Here is an 18,860-nt window from a genome sequence, read left to right as displayed (position 1 = left end):
CCAAGTGGGTCAGTCTGCTTTGTAAATTTTTAATCATCATCTTTTTGCTACAGTTTATGCCACAGTCTCTTTTGCACATTGAACCAGGTATCTATGGGCACATCTGAATTATCAAAAGTGAAGAGCACCTTGCTGTGCAGTGCTGCACTACTTCACACTGGCACAGCTCATGTCTATCAGCAGACACGCTTTCAGACAGCAAAACCGGTCAAGTGAAACCAAAACACACAGGTCTTCCTAGGACAAGAGTTGATTTAAAAGATAATTTTTATCAAATTAGTCATGTTAGTCAATTTGTGAGATATTTTTAAAGCAAAAGTTTCAGGAGCAGCTTATCCAAATCACAATCATTTTCAATAAGTTGTGAACCAGAGCCAGCTAAAAACTTAGCAACACAGGTGAACAGGCTTCCCTGCTCTTGCTTGTTATCTCCCAAAGCACATTACAGGCTCCACAGGCAAGTGATTTCTAGGCTGATTCACTGATACAAACTTAATTTCACAGATTTGTTTTCAGGTGTCCACAGAATGTCTCATAATGGCACCCATTTATCAATCTTATGCTTGTCAAAGCACTGTTCCACCTCCTGGTTCAGGCAAACACTGTTGCTTGCATCTGAAGGAACAGCTTGCCATAAAAACAAAAATGCCCCATGTCACCAGATCAAAAGATTTTGAAAAGTGGTGGGGTTTTTTTTTCCCCTTAGGTATTGCATGAATAATATCAGCTAGAACAAAACCCTCAAAAACCAAAACTCCAACATACTAGCAAAGTCTTTGAAAGTAAAAGCTAAATCAAAGTGGAGTAAATCCTCAAGCTTCATCTTTTAGTGAAGTTCTTCTCCCTGTGAGAGCATAATAAATGATTGGCATAAACTCACACAATTTCTAGCACGGTCAGTGGATTTATTCCAAATACCCCACTCCACTATTCATCAGATAGGCATACTTGTTCACAGGGCTGGTTAAAAATAAACAAAACAACCCTCATTTTAAGGACACAGAAACAATTTCCTTGCTTGCCCCATATTTACTCTTTTCCCTACTCTTACTCAAGTACATTGGGACTCTGATCAGAAATTGTAGTGACAGTGAAAGTGGTGACTCTGGAGGCACACCCAGGGGACACTGTGGGGACCCAGGGGACACTGTGGGGACACTGTGGGGACACTGTGGGGACACCCAGACTGTGCCAGCCACAGCACTCACACACAAGGAGCTCTCCTGGCTAAGGGCACCTGGCAAATTCTCTCACACAGCCCAAGACTTTTGCAGCTCAATGCTCCCTTGGTGCTCAGGGACCTGTCCAAAGCCTTGTGGTGACAAAGGCAAGGAAGGCCAGCAGTCTGGAGTGCTGAGAGCAGTGTTCTGAGCACAGGGGATGGCCCCAGCACTGCTCCCCTTCACACAGCCCATTCCCTCCCAGCCTCACTCACCATGCCCTTGCTCTGCAGGCCAAACAGGAGCTCAGGCCACTCTCCAAGGGCACAGAGGATGTCAGAGCCCTGCCAAAGGCAGCCTGGGCACCCCTGCCCGGGCACTCAGGCCTTCCTGGCACCCCCCTCTCCACACCCCCTGCAAGGCTTTGTTCTCCAGGCCCCGAAGAGCAGCAGGACACGGGTGCTGCCTCCTGCTCCCCAGGGCCTGTGGCCCTGCTCACAGCACAGCTCCGGGATGTGGCTGCTCTCCTGCAAAGGCTTTTCCACGCACTTGGACATGGTGATGGCTGGCTGCATCAATACCTGCTTTGTTTAGCCTGGGGGAGGATTTCAGGCCATGCTCTGTCTCACTTGCTTCCCCCAGCATCAGTACCACAGTCTCCTAATGGTGCAAGAAAATGCAAATAAATCAGGTCACTCACTGTAGTGCTTCATCCCCTGGGAAACTGCAGTAGGCTCTGCTCAGCTGGCATTTCTGTCTTGAAGGTACTCAATGAGTTTTGCAACTCAGTCCAAATTTTTGCTGTTTGACTTTTTAATATCAACTTACCCTGCAATAGAAACCCTGAAGATACAAGATACAATGGAATTCGGGCTATTCCAACATGATATTTAGGAGTTTTAGACATTTGCAGTCCAGGTCTGGGTTTTTGCCTCCCAGAAATACAGCAGAGATGGGACAGGTAAAAACTGAGATTCTCACTATGACCAAGCAAGGTACTTTCAAGAACTGAGAATCGCTGGTAACTGGTCCTTCAGTGAACTAACACCATTAACTTTGTAATAAAAGGTAATCCCTTGATTTTCTGTTGACATCTGAACAAACTGCCTTAGAAAAAGGGGATTTTGTGTTACATTATCTTAAGAAAAGGAGCAAATTACATAATCTCAGCTCTCATCTTAGAAGTGTGTTGAGCTAATGGGCTCTGACCAAGTATCCTTCTCTAAAGAAGCATTACCAAAGCTCTTAAATTACATTTAGCTGATGTGACCAAGAACAGCACCTTTTTTCTCCTGGTAAACAAAGCTGTTTTATCTTTTTATCATGGCAAAAGTCAAAACACAAGCATAGGTACTGTTAATGAACCTCATTTCCGAGAGCACATAGGCTGAACAATTTGCACAGAATTTTCTATCCATCCCATTTAAAGAAGATGGGCATAATAAGTTATATTCTGTTTTTCTTGCAGACTTCTCAAAGCTCTCATCACACATCATCTTTCTGAACACTTGAATAACATCAGCAAATTATCACATCCTTCCTTTTCATCCAGCAGGATGTCATCACTTGCTAGCAGGCAGAAAAGCTCATTTCCCAACTTTGCTTCCACACACTGCCCCCACTGCTCACCAGGAGTCCTGGTCCCAATTTTAACAAACTACCACATTGCTATAGCAACATAATTAATATAAGTGCACCCTGCTAATTTGGTGATGCTGGTAGTCACAAAGAGCACCGCTGTTGGCAGGTCTGTGCTGAGATCTCTGCTAACAGAGCTACAATCAAGGCAGGGCTAGAAAGAGCCTGAATCTCTCATGTGTTTGACCAAAACTAACACGTTAACACAGCTCCTGAGTGTACAGCTGGATATTCCCTGGAGAAACTCCAGCAGAGGCACTGAAAGGACATTGGTGTAATGAACAGAAGGAACAATTCCAAGGAAAAGGAAGAGGAATGAAAGTCCATGACCATAAGCAGAGCTCTCAAACACAAGTGCCTTGCTGTGAAGGGGTGTAGAGGGAAGCTCTGCAGTCCCCAGGGAGGCACATGCCATGTGCCATGCCACTGCTGCCCTGCACAAGTGCAGACAGGCAACCTCCCTTGCATGCCCTAAACTTCCCCTCCACAGTGTCGATCAAACCACCTTCCAGACAGAATTTTTAGAGCATGGAGGCCCTGACAGCCGAAAGTAGGAGGACTGTGATTTCCTCTGAGTCCTCTTTTATGTGTTACAAGTAGAATCTGTTACTAACAGATCTTGAAAGGGAATGGCAAAAGGCCAGGCTAGCTAGAGATGTTTGGGAAATGAACATCACTATTGCATAACATTGTGAAAACTGAGATTGCTATTTACAGAGTGCTTATGCTGCAAGTTCAGAAGCTCTTCCACATGAAATTGTCTGCGTTTCAGCACTCCCACATACACACTTTGGATTCTCCAAAGATGAAGAAAAATCTAAAGAAGTTTTCCCATAAGGAAGTGGAAACTTCTGTAAGAAAGAACAAGAGAAGTTCCCCTTCACCATCCCAGCACAATCCCAAATCAACTCCACAGGAGAGTTACAGGAGCATCCAACCACTGGTCTCATAATTCCTGTGATCTGAACCAGTTGTAACTTCCTCCCTCTTTCAACAGTTCAACAGCTATAGAGCTCATCAGGACACCTCTGGAGGTGAACAGCCAACCACAAGGAACACCCAGATGGGAAAACAGCCAGCATTGCTACAGCCACCCTTTGTGGCACAAGAGGAACAGGAGAACTGGATAGGAACGTCACATTCCCTCAAGGAATTGAGAACAGCAGGCCCAGCTTGGACTCTGCCTTGTACCAGAGCCTGCTTACAACAGCAAGGTTTTATGTGATTGTTTTTATATAGCTCAGCTTTTTGTGGAAGTGTTTGATCAGACAGAAAAGGTTCCTCAGTCCAGCAGGAGAGGTTTTGCAGGGCTTCAGTTTGCAGGGTTTCAGTTGAAGCTGACCTCAAGCTGACCCCTACAATCCCAAGAAGGGGATTGTTCTCTGCTTCTGCCACACATCCCTCGCTGTTCTCTGATTTCCTTAGGGAGGCTCTTAATGTACAAACCAAATAAAAAAATAAAAAGTCTTAGCAAGGATCAATACTGGAGACAAAAGTGTGACTGAGAATAAATCATTCTCATGGCTTTCCAGCCTCTTTGTGGTAACTGTGATGGGGACAAGTCAATAACTACTATGAACATCTCTCAGACTTTACTGCAGCACACCTGGTGCTAAACATTATTATCCTCTCCAGAGAGACAGAAAACAGGCTGAGCTACAGCCTCAACAAGTGCTAGTCTCCTTAGTGCACTGCAAGGGAAGGGTGCAGACTGGAGAAGAAAAATTGGACCTACAAGGAGAGACTCAAACTGTATTCAGGGGAGAGAAAAGTACAAGGTCTTGGGGGAGACAATAGTTATCAAACATGTGCTGCAAAGGATAACTAAACATTCCAGTCTCCAGGTCCTTTGACTGTAGGACAAACAATAAGGACTTGATTTGTTTCCTGTTTTGAAACTTAGGCTAAATATTAGGAAAAAAGTTTTAAAGGTAAAGCCAGTTCAGCAATAAGCAAACTGCCTGGGGAGGCTGCAGGAGCTGTAGAACAGATCAGCATCCTAGAAGGGCATGGGCGTGCACTAATGCAAACTGATGCTACCTTGAGGCAGCAGCCTGACCTTCTGCCATGCTTTTAGTGCAGGATTCAAAGACAAATTCCAGATTTTCCAACTAGAGAAATAAATAGTCAAGGATGAAAAAAAAATCTTTGTGTAAATAAATTTATCGTAGATTCAAGATGAACAAGATGATTTGCTTAATGCATACATACAACTGAAACATGACACATGAAAACAGCCTACAGACACAAAGACCTACCAAGAGGCAATCTATTTCCTCCTCTCCACCTCCATCCCCCCTTGGCAACCCTGTCATTTCATTATCCACAAGAAAAAAAAAAAAACCAAGAAAAAAAAGAAATTAAAAAAAAAAAGCACCAGCCCAAATGGCACTGCAGGATTTCTGTGGGAGTAATGTACAAGACTGTTTTTTAGCCTGTAAAGCCCAAAAATCCCTTGGAGGCAAGCACTCTGGAGCAGAGAGCTCCTGGATGTCACCCTCAGCACTCCCCTAAAAGCCACAGAGCCCAGCAGCACTGCAGCCTGAGCTGGGGCTCAGGAAAGCAGCCTGGAGCTCCAGCTTTGGCTACAGCCATCAGAGCCTCCTGCCTGTTCTGTGAGGCAGCAGGAGCACAGGACAGTTCCCCTGGTGAGGGGCTCTCCTCTTGCTCCATCGTTCCTGGTCTCTCACACAAAGCATTCAGATCCAAAGGCCACGGCTGTTTTATACAACCTGCAGCCAAGGCCCTCTATTATTTGCTCCAGTATTTTAGCAGGCTTGGAAGTTTCCTGGCAGCAAGGATGGATTTATGGAATCCAGAGCTGCTTTCCTGATGAGGATCTACACTCCCTCACTGATGGTGAGGACGGAAGAGGAGTTTGTGCACCAGCCCTCCACTGCCCATCTGCCCCTCTGTGCTTGGGAAGCAGCACGGAATTGTGCAAGACGCTGGGAGGGACAGGGAGCATTCATTAAGTGATGCTGAGGTGACAGATCAGCTCACAGGACTGACAGCTAACGAGGCCTGCTTGCTGCAAGCACTTTCCATTGCCCACGATCGATCCCTGCTCCTGCCCAGGGTGGATAAGCAGTGCGTCACTCCCATAAATAGAAGCGCATCCTGCACTGAAACACTGACCTAATATTTTCTAATAGTTATAAGACCAGACTTGGTGTTCTTTAGTCAAAGGTCAGTTGCTCCCCAAAGTATATTATTTAAAAGGAAATCAATGATGTTTAAGTTTCTGAGCAAATGTAAGGGTGTGCTTGGTTTATCCTGACAGTGGAAGAAGGAGCACAGTGGCATTGCAGGAGGGTGGAAGGACAGGAGAAACACTAAGATCTACTCAGTCACAAAAAAATCCATTCAGCCATACTGTAACAGTATATGGAATGGATGATCTTAAGACTCCACACAGCCAACAGGAATTTAGTTTTTATATCTATTTCACAGAGACTGAAGGTTTAATATACACATGCTAAATTTCAGGCCAGGGCCAAGGCAAAACTTGCCATTCACTTAGGAGAAAGCAGCTTGATGCCATGTGGCAGGTTTTTATTTCATGCTAGAGCTTACTCGAGGCAGAAACACACAACCCCAGTGAGGGTCACATCTTCCTACCAGTCACACAAAACCTCTTCACAAGGGAAGATGGCCAAAGTTGTGCTACACAGCACAAAGAGAAAACCCAGCTCATTTTGATGGATGATTGTCTCATCTCTTCACCATGCAGTGCCAGAGAATAAATGCAGAGTTCCAAGGGCTGAAGAGCTTTACTTCAGCTAGCATGTTTACAAGGCAAATTATTAACTTGATACATTCTTGTTTGAAGAAGGAAAAAAAAATCAAATATACTTTGGACTACAATTGTGGTCCACTTTAGACTGCAACTGCATCATTACCTAAGATACAGAACATCATATTCCTCAAATTTTGAAAGACTCAACATCACAGGACAAACCCCAGCAATGTTCAAATTGGAATTCTGTCCAATAGCCTGAAGTTAATACCAAATACAAAGAAGGGAAATGCAAGGAAACACTAAATACAAAGTAGGAAATGCAAGGAAACACTTACCAAACACCAGCAGTCTGGAGTTCTGCTGCAGGCAACAGGTCAGCTGTCGACTAAGCAACATTGATGCCATTTTATCTTTTCTTTACTGAAAAAGACTCAATCTTGAGAGATTTCTTTCTGGTTGATGTTCTGGGGAGAAAAAAAAAAAAAAAGAAAAAAGAAAAAAACACTTATTCATGTCCCTAGAGATGCAGCCACTATTACTGTGTTGTTCATTTCAACTCCCCCTTCCACTAATTTCCATCCAAAGACACCAAAAGCATGGTTTGATGGATTGATGCTGATGTCCAGAGCAGTCTCAGGATTGAGCCCCACATCTGATTCTTGGCTTGGTCTTGCTAAGGCAAATGACTTGCAGGCTAAAGGTTTATGTCACAGCTTCAGCAGGGCCAGGGAGTAAAGGTCAGTACCTATTTTCCCTTGCTCTCCCTCTCTACTTTCTCTGTATATGTATACTGTGTTGAACTTTTAAAAAATCGTTTCCAGTCAGTTTCTTACGCCAAACTGTTGGTTTTGACATGACCTAAGTTTATGAGAAAAATCTCATCTAATACAAAATACAGCAGGACAAACATTAGGAAATAAAAGAAAATCAATACCCTGAAAAACCAGTTTTTACCCATTAATCACAACTCTGTGAAGAGAGAACATGAGAGCTGAGATTGTCCAGACTGAAGAAGGCTCAGGTTGCATCCCATCAATGTGTAATAAATACTTGATGGGAGGGAGTAAAGAAGGAGCCAGCAGCTTCTCAGAGGTGTCAAGAAGCCAAGAGGTGGGGTAAGAGGCAATGGGCACAAACTAAAATACTCTGAGCTCCACCCAAACACAGGAAAACCCTCGGCAGGTTGCCCAGAGAGGGCATGGAATCACCATGCTGGAGATATCCACAACCCAAATGGTCCACAGCAGACTGCTTTAGGTGTCACTGCTTGAGCAGATGGCTGGACCAGCCAGCCCTCAGCTCCCTCCCACCTCAGCCATTCCGTGGTTCTACCTCAGCTGGTTATGTATAAATGACCTTGGAAAGTCAAGCAGCATGAAAGATAACATGACTCCCTTTTCACTCTGGATCACTTGTGCAGAAAGCCTGGCTGGAAGTCAGAAATAGATAAAACAGGTCATTGAATTATTATCCAGGAGACAGGTTAAATTCAAACCTCACACTTATCAGCATGGCCCCCTGTGCTCTGTGCAGGACACTGGAGCCCTTTGCCTGGCATTTGCACCTCGCTGGATGCAGACCATGGAGCAGCAGTGGACCAAAGACAAAATGTCACTATTATCCATAAACCTGGAAAAAATTCTATTTAACAAATACACCCAGAGCAGAGCTTATCTTCCAGCAGAAAGAGAACACACTTTACAGCTTCCATCAGTCCTATGCCATCAATAAAACATGCCAGCAGATGTTCATGACCAGATGCAGGGAAGCAGCTGAACTATTGCTACCATGATAGCAAATATCTCCTACCCAGAACTAAAATACCAGAAATTTAGTTTCTGTATTGTCTTTATGCAAAATACTATTTGTTCTCCTTCACACTTGAGCTTTTAAAAAATATATAAAAGAAAACAAAAAAACTTTTTGCCTACAGAGATTTATAAATTCACAGACCTATTCAGACTCAGGAACAAAACTAATTCCCCATGTCTCCCCAGACAACTGACATAGCACTTGGTTTCACTTTGTTTAAGTTAAAATTCAAGGTAGTTTGCAATGTGCCAAGATGAGCAAACACTTGCACAACACTTGTGCACACACTGGAAAAGCAAGATTAGCTTCCTAAGGCTTTGGATCATAACTACAGAGAGAACTACTTAATTTTTTTCAGAAAAACTACTTAATGATTTTCAGAAAAGTAACTTCACTTATAAGATTAGTTTAATTCATTATGTTTTCTCCCTCAGTTTCTTTCTTTACTTGAGCTAACTATTACATAATCAATGTGTGAAGACATATCCCAACACCATGGATTTCTTATCTCATGATCTCCTTCTAACAAAAAACAAATGCCAGCGTAAGTCAGCAAGAAAATGTCCAGCACCTTGATTCCTGTTCTCTGCCCAGAGCTGTTTATCTGGTCTATACTTCTCCAATCTCCAATTCCCTCTGTAAGTTTCCTCTGCAAAGTATTACTTTTTTAGAGTCTTCAGGAAGTTGTTCAAAGGTGAACACAGCTTTGCAGGAACCCACAAAAGGAGAGTGCAAACATACTCAGCAACCCACCAAGGTTCACTCCTTGTTCTCGTGCCCTTCAGTTATCTCCCATGGGGGTTTTGCTGCCCAACCTTCCTTCTCCACAAGGATGAGATGCCTCTTCACATACAAATCAAACACACCTCCCAGTCACTCTCCATGGCTGCGCCCACCAGTGCCCAGGTTTCTCCTCTTCTTCCTTCCCTAGGTGAACCATGCCTATGTGTGCTTCCAGAATGTTATTAATTTCTAACTATATTTACTGTTTACCTCGAGTCCTTTAATAGGTAAACTACAGTATTCATTAGAGGCTGAAAAATATAATTGGAAATTATATCACCTTTTTGAACTACTTGTATTAAAGAAGTTACTGCATGAGGCTTAAAAATAAAGTAGCTTAGCCCTAATTTTCCTTGACAGTTCTTATATAAAAAATTTTACCATTTTCTAGTCCAGAGTCAGAATAAATCATGTAATATCACATGTGAGTATAACTAAACCCAGCGTCTTTTCCAGCTCCATTATGCACACAGGCTCTCACAGGAGATCAGCTGATGTGACTGGTATCTCAGTCTAAGCACACATTATTTGGTTATCACAATAACCAATTGAATTTTGCCTCCATAACCATCTTCTGATCGATTCCCACCGGCCCAGCCTGATCCAGCACTGCAAGCAGCAGAGTTTGCAATCCAGCAGAAATCAGCTCTCCTGCACATGTCAGAGCTGCAGCAGTGCCACGCTCCAGCACCGCTGCTGCTCCAGAGCCACTGCAGACACACAAATTCCTGAAATCCAGGCAAAAAACAGCCACCAATTTCAGATATCTGACAGGAAAAGGGATGGGAAGGACCATCAGACCACCAGGATGTGACACCCTTCCAGAAAAAGATTCCTAAGTCTTCCCTAAACATTCTTTACTGGCAACTGCCTGAGCTGAAGCAGGCCATTGGTGCAGATGACTCCACAGAACTGCTATTCTGAAGTGAATCTCAGTACCTTAATTTTCAAAATACACTTGCATAATTTTGTCTGTAATTCTGTGTTACATAAACAGTGTTCGCCACTTCACGTCTTTAAGTCACAGCCACATTCTTCTAGTAACAAAAATTATTTTCATTTTCAAAGAGGAATCTCAGTCCAGTTTATCACACACATCAAACATAAGTGTATGTGGATTTTTTAAATGTGTGCTGTGAAACTGGATGTATTTTTTTTAAACAGCAGCTGCTAAATTTCTGTTCCAAGCGATTACTTCTGACAGATAAAACTAGTTACTAGAGACAACAGCAGCAGCATACTGGGAACACAGAAAGAAGTATTGCTACTATGAGTGAACAAAACTGTTTTTCTTGGGGGGGAAACCCTGAAAAAAGTTTTAAAAAGAGGGGTTTGATTCAGGTACAAGAGTAAAAATAGACAAACTAGGAGCTGATGCAGCAATCTCACTCCCTAGCAGAGAAGCTAATGCAGCATGACACCGTGTGCCAGGCTGCAGCTCAAGAACCTGCCCTGGAAAACATCCTCTGGGGAGGTGTAAAGGTAAAACTGAGACCCAGCAGGATGGGAGGAGAAGTCAGCTCTGCAAATTTGCATCTCTTTCTTGCAACTCTGCCAAAGACACAGAAACCTGCTTGAAATTCATGGGGGCACATTCATCTGTCCCTCAGCGGCTCCAAACCCATTTAACAGGAACAATTAAGTGGTTTAGAAACAGTAGCACAAGCTGCATTGGGCAGTTACTTCACAAGCTTTCCAAAAAGTGGATCTGGGGAGCTGGGAGGGACCTAAAGGCAAATTCATTCCTTTTTTTACTGTTTTCCTTTGGTTGACTGTTCTAGGCTGCACAGCAAGGGTATAGTCATGATAGGTGCTAATTGTGAAATTTCAAGCATCTCTAACTATCTCTTAGTCCTGTTTGCTTGGCTGCACCTGGATGTGAACCCAGCACCAGGCTCACACCCTGTGAGCTGCACAGGGGCTGCTGGTGGGGCCAGAGGCTGCAGAGCTCACCCAGCACCAGCACTGTGCCCAAATGCCAGCCCTCCCTTCCCACAGCCTGGCACGGACAGGCTGCAAGGAGGGAGTCCCTCTGAGGTCTGTATTTCACAGCTCAGCCTGCTTTCACACTGCTCCTTCTGCATCTGTCTTTTCATGGTAGAAGGAACTGCAAATTGAGAAGCCAAGTCAGCTGTGGCTCCTAAGACTAAAAAGGATAATGGTGGAAAGTCAGGCTGGACCCAGGTCCATCCTGGACTTCTTAAAGGGGTGCAAATCTCCTGGTTTGTGCTGTTCATGAACAAGCATTTTAATGACACAGGTGATTTAGCTGAGCTGTTTTACTTCTATGAACAGCTCAAGGAGATCCTAGAGTCTGGAACAGCCCCAAAATTTCGCAAATGTCAGTAAGGGCAAGGTAGAAGACAGTCAAGGCTGTCATCCATTAAACACAATCATGTCCTTCCTTAGTCTGCATTTGAGGAAGAATCAGGTAATGTAATGTCATCATGGTATCTGCATAAAAAGATCCAAAGAACACAGCACTTTCTGTTTGAAAATGCACAGCCCCACCCTCCTTTGGGGAGTCCACATCCAGCAGATCAAAGCAGGAAACAACTGAATGAGTTCACCAGTTATTGACAGAGCACAGGGTGACGTTAGAAATCCTGACTTGCTGCTTTAGCCACTTTAAATGTAGTAAACAACAATGTAAACAAAGAGGCCTGGCAGCATGTTGATGCATTTAACTGCAGTTCACTTGGTCCCAGGAGCAGAGTTAAGAGATCAGTATAGACTGTATTTATGAAAGCCTGAGTGCACACAATGAAACACAACACGCCCTTTTACTTCACCTGGGGTTTTATCCCAAAATATAGTTCTGAAACAGATTTGGATTAGCTTACAACAGGATTTGCAGAAGTCTGTAAGAGTAAAACCAAGAATTTAGAAATTCAGTCAGAGCTAGGTTAAAGTTATCTCAAATGAAATAGAATAGAATTGAAAAGTCCTGTTAAGAGGAAGTTGCAAGAAAATTTACATCTAGTGTTCATAAAAGGCTGGCATTAGATTTTTTCATTAAGTGTCTATACAAACTCAGCACAAAACAGTGCTGGAACCCTCAGGTTCAAAAACAGTACAAAGGCAGCATCTTCATGAGAGGGCACAGCAAAGACAAAGAAGCTGCTCATCCCCCACCTTGGTCAACCAAAGGCCACAGCCTCATACTCCAAAAGTGAAGGTGGTTACAAGCACCCCACACAGCAGGGTCAGGACAGAGAGGGACACTGAAAGAGGGGTGCTGGGTCTGCAGGACCCAGCCAAAGGAGAGCCCTGAGCACTTTGAAGCTCAACGCTTATGTGGCCCAAAAAGAGCAAAGTGTGGCTGTCCCCAAGGCCTGGCCAGCCTGTGCCTGCAGAGCCCACCAAGGCAATTCCCAGCAGGAACACCTGGTGGTTTTCTGCACATGGAAACGTGTATCTACCACCGACATAGATCTTGCCAAAAACCACTTCACAAGCTGACAGGCTGTTTATGCCTCTATTAATCTTAATGGCTTTGTGTAGAACAGGATGTAATTGAAAACTCCATGATTGTACTTAAGTTGTCAAGGACACAGTTGTCATAGCTACAAGTAAAGCTCAAGTGTCGGTTATTCAGGGTTGTTTATTTATTTATCAACACCAACAGCACTGGACAGTCCCACGAGTCTTCAGAAGAATAGAAATGGAGAGACTGTTTTGTCCTTCAAGTCTTGACAGAACAGTAAATATTGTACACAAAAGCATAATAAACCAGTTTTTTTGCACAGCTCCCTTCTCTCTCTCCACATGCAGCTGGCATTCAAGTCCGTCTGCTGTGAGCACTGCAGCAAAAGCACAAGCCAAGCTGCACTGCACAAGATGAAAACCTCACACCTACAACTTGGAAGTACTGTCCAGGATCCATAGGGACACGACAATCCCTACCTGCTTCATGGCACCTGCACTCAGGTCAGGGCTGAACCAGCAGCGAAGCCACAATAGGTTCAGTCCTTCCATCAAGTTTTAAAACTCACGTACAGCCTAAAGTCTCACTATACTCATGTGTCCAGGTTCTCCTCCTAAGGTGCCCACTAAGCAGGGTTTGGTTGCTGGATATATATACATGATTTTCTTTTTTCTTAAAATAAAATCTTTCTGCCCTTGTCTCTGTTTAACCTCTCTCTAAAAAATACTGGGTCAAGGAAAGACTCTTGGCCCCTAAACCAGTGAATAAGAACAGGTAGGAATGTTGTGATGATGGCACACTAGGATCCAGGTGACCCACTAAACTTCTGAGCAGCTCATTTTTGATCCAAGAACTGTTGGCACAGCTAAGGCAGGATGAGATGTGCCGATACCTTCCTTGTGAAAGGAGTACATTGTCTCAGGAAAAGAAAAAAATGGAATTGAAACAAGCATCTGCAAGAAATTGGGCAAGTTCCAGATGCAAAGCCAACAATACCTATATAAATGGCATAATGGTACATAAATGATGATAAAAAACAAGCACAACTAAACTTACATTAGCTAAAAAATTCTAATCTTTTTTTGGAATTTTTTAGCAGTTCCCCCTGAAAAAACCTGCACATTGATATTTCAGTGAACTTTACAAGCAAGGTACATATAAAAACATCTCTTCAAGCATATTTTAAATCCATTATTTTAAATGCAGATAGCAATAATATATCCAAACCATGCCTGTGCATTTCCACACATTTCCCAGACCAAAGCAGCCCAGGTCACAATGGATTAAACAAATTACTGCATAGCCGTGCTTTTCAGATTAGTTGCTCCACAAGCATTTTGTAGTTTTGAAAAAATTAAAGTATTGCAAAATACCCTCAAGTGGTATTTCCAATGAAATTCAGTTATATTCCTTGTAAGATTTTAATCCTAGCATCTTACTGCTGCCTCCTCAGAGATCAGGAAAACAGATAGTTAAATAGCATCAAATAAAAGCACAATTTATTTTCCTGTCTCAAAAGGCATAAAATAGCTTATTTGGAGACAGCCTGCACCAAACCAAGGGAAACATCTTAAGCCAGGGCGAGAGCTCTGGTTTCTCAAGGTGACCCCCATTCCAGCTGAGGACATGGAAAAGCAGAGCCACGCAGGAGATTTCTTGTACAAGGGGTCCAGAAAACAAACCAGGAGCAGCTATCCCCGTGTATCCGTGGCAGGGACGCTGTAACCACACACACACAGCTGCTCAGACACAAATCCCCGCGTTCCCCTCCGGGCAGAGTGTGCAGCGTGGCCGGCTGCTGTGCCCACCCCACCGCCCGCGGGCACACGCCAAAGGCACTTACAGGACTCGGACGCAAACTCCAGCTCTCCCGTTGGAAGTGCTGCTCCCAAGCTCCCCACAGCCAGCTCCTGGGTTGGAAATGCTGCTCCCTGATTCACTGTGTGCCTCCCTTCAGCGCAGGCTGCTGCTGGTTGTGCTGGTGAGGAATGCCATCGCTGCCAGCTCCTTCCAGCAGCCGCGCAGCGGGGACAGGCATCACCCAGAGGAAGCCCTGCGCCGCAGCCCCGCAGCTCGGCTGGGGGGATGCCCCAGTTAATGGAGGTTAATGGAACCAGCTCCTGGCAGCTACAGCCTGTGCTCAGCCAAAGCCAGCAGAGAGGAACACCCGACTCGCCTCAGACCTGAGAGCATCTGCCTCTGGAATGTGGACGTCTGGGTTCATCCGAAAGCCTCCTCGGCAGCTTTCTGAAAACAAATTCTGAGACGCAGAACCAGACTGTGATAAGGTTTGAAATGGCTCCCTACTTTCCAACAATTGTGGAAGTTGAAGAACAGGCTTTGTCCCTAAACCCCTTATTTTTACTCTGGTTTGCAAATATCCTGAGGGTGACACCCAGGCACATCACGGTCACAAAATAACCTTGGTTTGGTTCATTCCCTTCAGGTGGTGCGCAGGCAGCACGGCAGGCAGCACGCGTCCCAGCAGCACCTCCCGCTGCACACTGCTCCTGATGGCAATGGGGGGATGTGGACACCCACAAAACACCAGCAGTATCCCTTCAGGCACAGGGATGCAGGGAAAAGCAGCACAGGGTGCCATGGCCGAGGCTGGGATACCATCGCCAGGTTGCCATGGTGCCGGGGGGGGCAAGAGGGAAGATGCGCCAGAACGCAGAGAGGCTGAGCCGCTTCAGATTTAAATCCCTGTGACAGCATTTCAGCAGAGCCACTGCACAGTTGCTGTGGCAACCGACGAGTGAAAAATCACAGAGGAAATCTGTAATTATTACAAGCGAGGTGGTGACTTACCCACTTCAGTAATCAGAGCATTAAAACAGCTAAAGGAGAGGAGGGGGAGCTCGTGCCCCCCAACAGGCAGGGCTGCAGTGCAGCAGGGAGCCAGGCACGAGATTCAAGCTGGGCTCCCACTTTAGGCTCTGCAGGCTCCAGCTTTGGGATGCAACACTTGGGCAGGATGCTGCCTCAGCACAGGGTTCAGTGTTGCACCCCATCTGCAAGGGGGCAGACGAGGGAGCAGCCAGAGCAAGCCCCAGACTTTGCTGCTGGCCCAGCACGAGCAGAGGTGGGCACAAGGAAGGGTCCGAGGGGCAGGCAGAGGCAAGGACAAATAGCAGCAGCAAGGGACAAAGATGGAAGATGTGATGCTTACAGGAGGCAGATAATGTCCCTGGCAACTGAGTGACTCCAGCATGTGCTGCTCCTGCAGCACCACACTTCCTTCTGCCCCTTCTCTCAGAGCAGCCACAGCAGCAATACTGGTTTGGTTGGGGCGGATGGTTTGATGGTCATTGTGCTAACACAGGAACAGCGAGGGACAAAGCAGTTCAGGCAGAGCAGACACACTCTGCAGTCTCTCCCTTGTAACATTACCTGGCCCAGGTCATTTATACACTAACATCCACACAACCCATTTACACCCATTGCAGGAGCACAAGTTTTAAAGTCACCATGTTGTTTCCCAGAGCGTTTCTACATAAAATGGACAATTGATCAGCATCCAGACAAGCTGCCAATCAAAATGCCACTAACACCAACAAGGAAGAGAATCCAGCGTGGTTAATCCTGTTCTGGTTGCCTTCTCCTTTGCTGGAGATTGTAGCCTGGAATCTCATACGAGTACTGTGAGCAGCTGTCAAGAAAGGAGGCCAGACTGCAGTTATTTGTAAGACAGATCCCGTTAAGCAGTTGATTTGATCCAAAATAAGAACTGAACCTCATCCCTCACCTTCTTCATTATTTAAAATCTGTTATTAATTACATACACAGACTGTAAACAACACATTTTAACTGGCCTGTACTGGTTACTAGTCATTAGAACAAACTGGTGGCTCTAAACTGAACCAGATAATTTACCACAGAAAGTGCCACAATCCTATTCAGACAGATGGTTAATGCACATACACATCACAGAGCAGAGGGGGAAGGACTGAGAAAAACTATAGGTGCTTAATTGAAGAGCAATTCACCATGCAAGTGATTTATTATTACACTTATTCAGTGTAGTAATAATCAGGATTATAGCTCCTAAGGAAGACTGAGGCTCTCGTGCCTCTACTGAATGTTCCCTTGGATGATGTGAGGCTAAACTCATTAAACAAAATGAAGCTGGATGAAAAGTACTTTGTGCTGCAAAGTGCTAACAAGTTATACGGCAACATCATCTAGAGACTCCAGTCAGCACAGTGCCCCATCATGCTGAGTCATGTCACATCCAACTGCTTGGAAACCCACCCTGCACAGCGACAACAACTCTGCTGTAAACTTTTATTTGTAGTGGATTTCTTTTGCTTTAACCCTTGCATCAAATGGCTTAACACCAAACTTCCTGGACAGAGCCTAAGTTCTTGCTGTTCTGTATGGCTGCTTTCATCCCTCCATACCCACAATTACCCTGCCTGGCAGGCTGGAGGCACAAAGATGATGACAATGACTATTTCAGTCCTGTTGCAGGGCAAAAAACTTAGGAGTCCCATGTCAGTGATTTGAAGCAACTATAATTATGAAAAATTTATCTAAGATGTATTAAAATTGTGCAGTTCACAAAAGTGGAAGCTGCAACAAAAACCCCATGGACTTGCATTTGATTTAATCAAGAGAATAGTGGTAATGAAATCTATCTGAACAGTCTGTCATCGGAAAGGATGTGGCACATCACATTCTGCTCTGATTTGCAGTTGTCAAGGGAAGACTCACTCATTGCCTCCTAACAGTGAAGAATTGTGTAATCTCCAGCTTCAGCAGAACCAACTGTTAGTATATTGCTGTGTACCAATGCTACAAACATCCTTTTGAAATACATCATGGTGAAAACAAAATGGGAATTAGATTCTGGCCAGGCTGGTCCACAACACCAAGTAAAAGCACATGGTTAGTATCAAAGATACTTTGTTTTTATGGAAAATACTGGAATACTCTGTTATCAGTGCGTTTCATTGAAAATGATGGCAAATTCCTCCAGAAGCAACTCTAGAGCCCTCCTTGACCCCTGCCTCACATCCTAGAAAGCATCTGCTACACTTTGTTAAGTAAAACAAAGCAGTTCAAACAATGCAGCTACAGTACTTGAGAAGAATTCAGCATTCAGAAATAGCAGCTCCAGGGTAGAGACAAGATGTCAAAACCCTAAATGTCATACATGTCTGCAAGAAATAGGAACAAAACACATGAGTATCACAAAGCAGAGAGCAAAGCATGCTGGATACTCAGCACTTGTCTCAGTCCTCCTTCAAAAAACAGAGGTGCCACAAGAGCAGGATCCTAAACCTGCATGAAGAGGGAAATCAATGCCTCTCTTAAGGGCTTGTTGTATCTGGAGAAGGAATATAGCACAAGCTGGAGTGTCATATCAACTTGAAGGTATTGTGAGCAGTAATCACTAGGTTCACCTTAAAATACATTAAAAAGTATTTCCATGCAGCTGCAAGGAAACAAAGTAAGACTATATAAATGTTTACCCCAAGTTAATTACAAAAATCTGACCAAATGATTTGCAGACAGTAGGATAAAGATCTTATTTGGCCAAAGAGGATTACCATGAAGGGCAAAACAAAATTAAAAGGACAACTGGGATTGCTTAGCTTTGTGAGAAAGCCAGCACACTGCATCTTTCCAGCCTGTGGCTGGCCGGAAAGCTGCTTCCCATCCTAGCATATCCAGTAACTTTACGCTCTGTGTAGAGAGGCAGTTTTTCTTTTGTGAAAGAAGTTAAAAGGCTCATGAACAGAGTGGAATTCAGCACAATCAAAACCACTACCTGCAGGGATTTCATTTGGTGGGCAGATGTTGAGCTTGAAAAAGTCAGAGGTTGCACATATGCAGGGCACACCTGAACTGCACCTGCACTACTCTCTAATCATTCACTGCTGTAACTCACACTGACCCAGGGACAGGGGATCACCCCCTCTGCTCTTCATGTCAACTGCTTTAATTCCCATTAAACATGAGAACTTCACATTCAGAAGGAAAGGGATGGAGGAATTACTGTGCAATTCTACTATACAAAAGTCCTATTATTTTCTGTTTATTCAGGCAATAGATAAAATGGAACAGCAGTTGGGAAGTTTTCAAAACAGTTCAGGAAACACAGATATGTACACAGTGTTAAAAAGACTCTGTTACTAAATTCCCTAGTATGTTTAGAACATTATTTTTGGGCTCCAGATGGAGAAAGAAACTAGTGCCAATCTGATTCAGCAAGATACATGTTTCTGGAGTGGTCCCTTTTACTTCACTGGGCCCATTCACAAGACTAGAGTTGGGAATGAGCCAAAAAACC

General features: G+C 44.3%; 1 protein-coding gene across 2 annotated transcripts in view; it reads right to left on the bottom strand.

Moving 5' to 3' along the window:
* Positions 1-18,860, bottom strand: part of ABAT (4-aminobutyrate aminotransferase) — a 48,884-nt gene that overhangs the window by 20,544 nt on the left and 9,480 nt on the right. For both annotated transcript variants that reach the window (XM_058850072.1, XM_058850073.1), the window contains exon 2: positions 6,876-7,004. In XM_058850072.1, coding sequence (XP_058706055.1) covers positions 6,876-6,945 — 70 coding nt within the window. In that variant the 5' untranslated portion in view covers positions 6,946-7,004. The remainder of the gene's footprint in view (positions 1-6,875; positions 7,005-18,860) is intronic.

This window comes from Poecile atricapillus, chromosome 14, assembly GCF_030490865.1.
Source record: "Poecile atricapillus isolate bPoeAtr1 chromosome 14, bPoeAtr1.hap1, whole genome shotgun sequence".
Classification (NCBI taxonomy): domain Eukaryota; kingdom Metazoa; phylum Chordata; class Aves; order Passeriformes; family Paridae; genus Poecile; species Poecile atricapillus.
The sequence above is the reverse complement of the archived record's forward strand: the minus strand, read 5'-3'. Positions and strand labels throughout refer to the sequence as shown.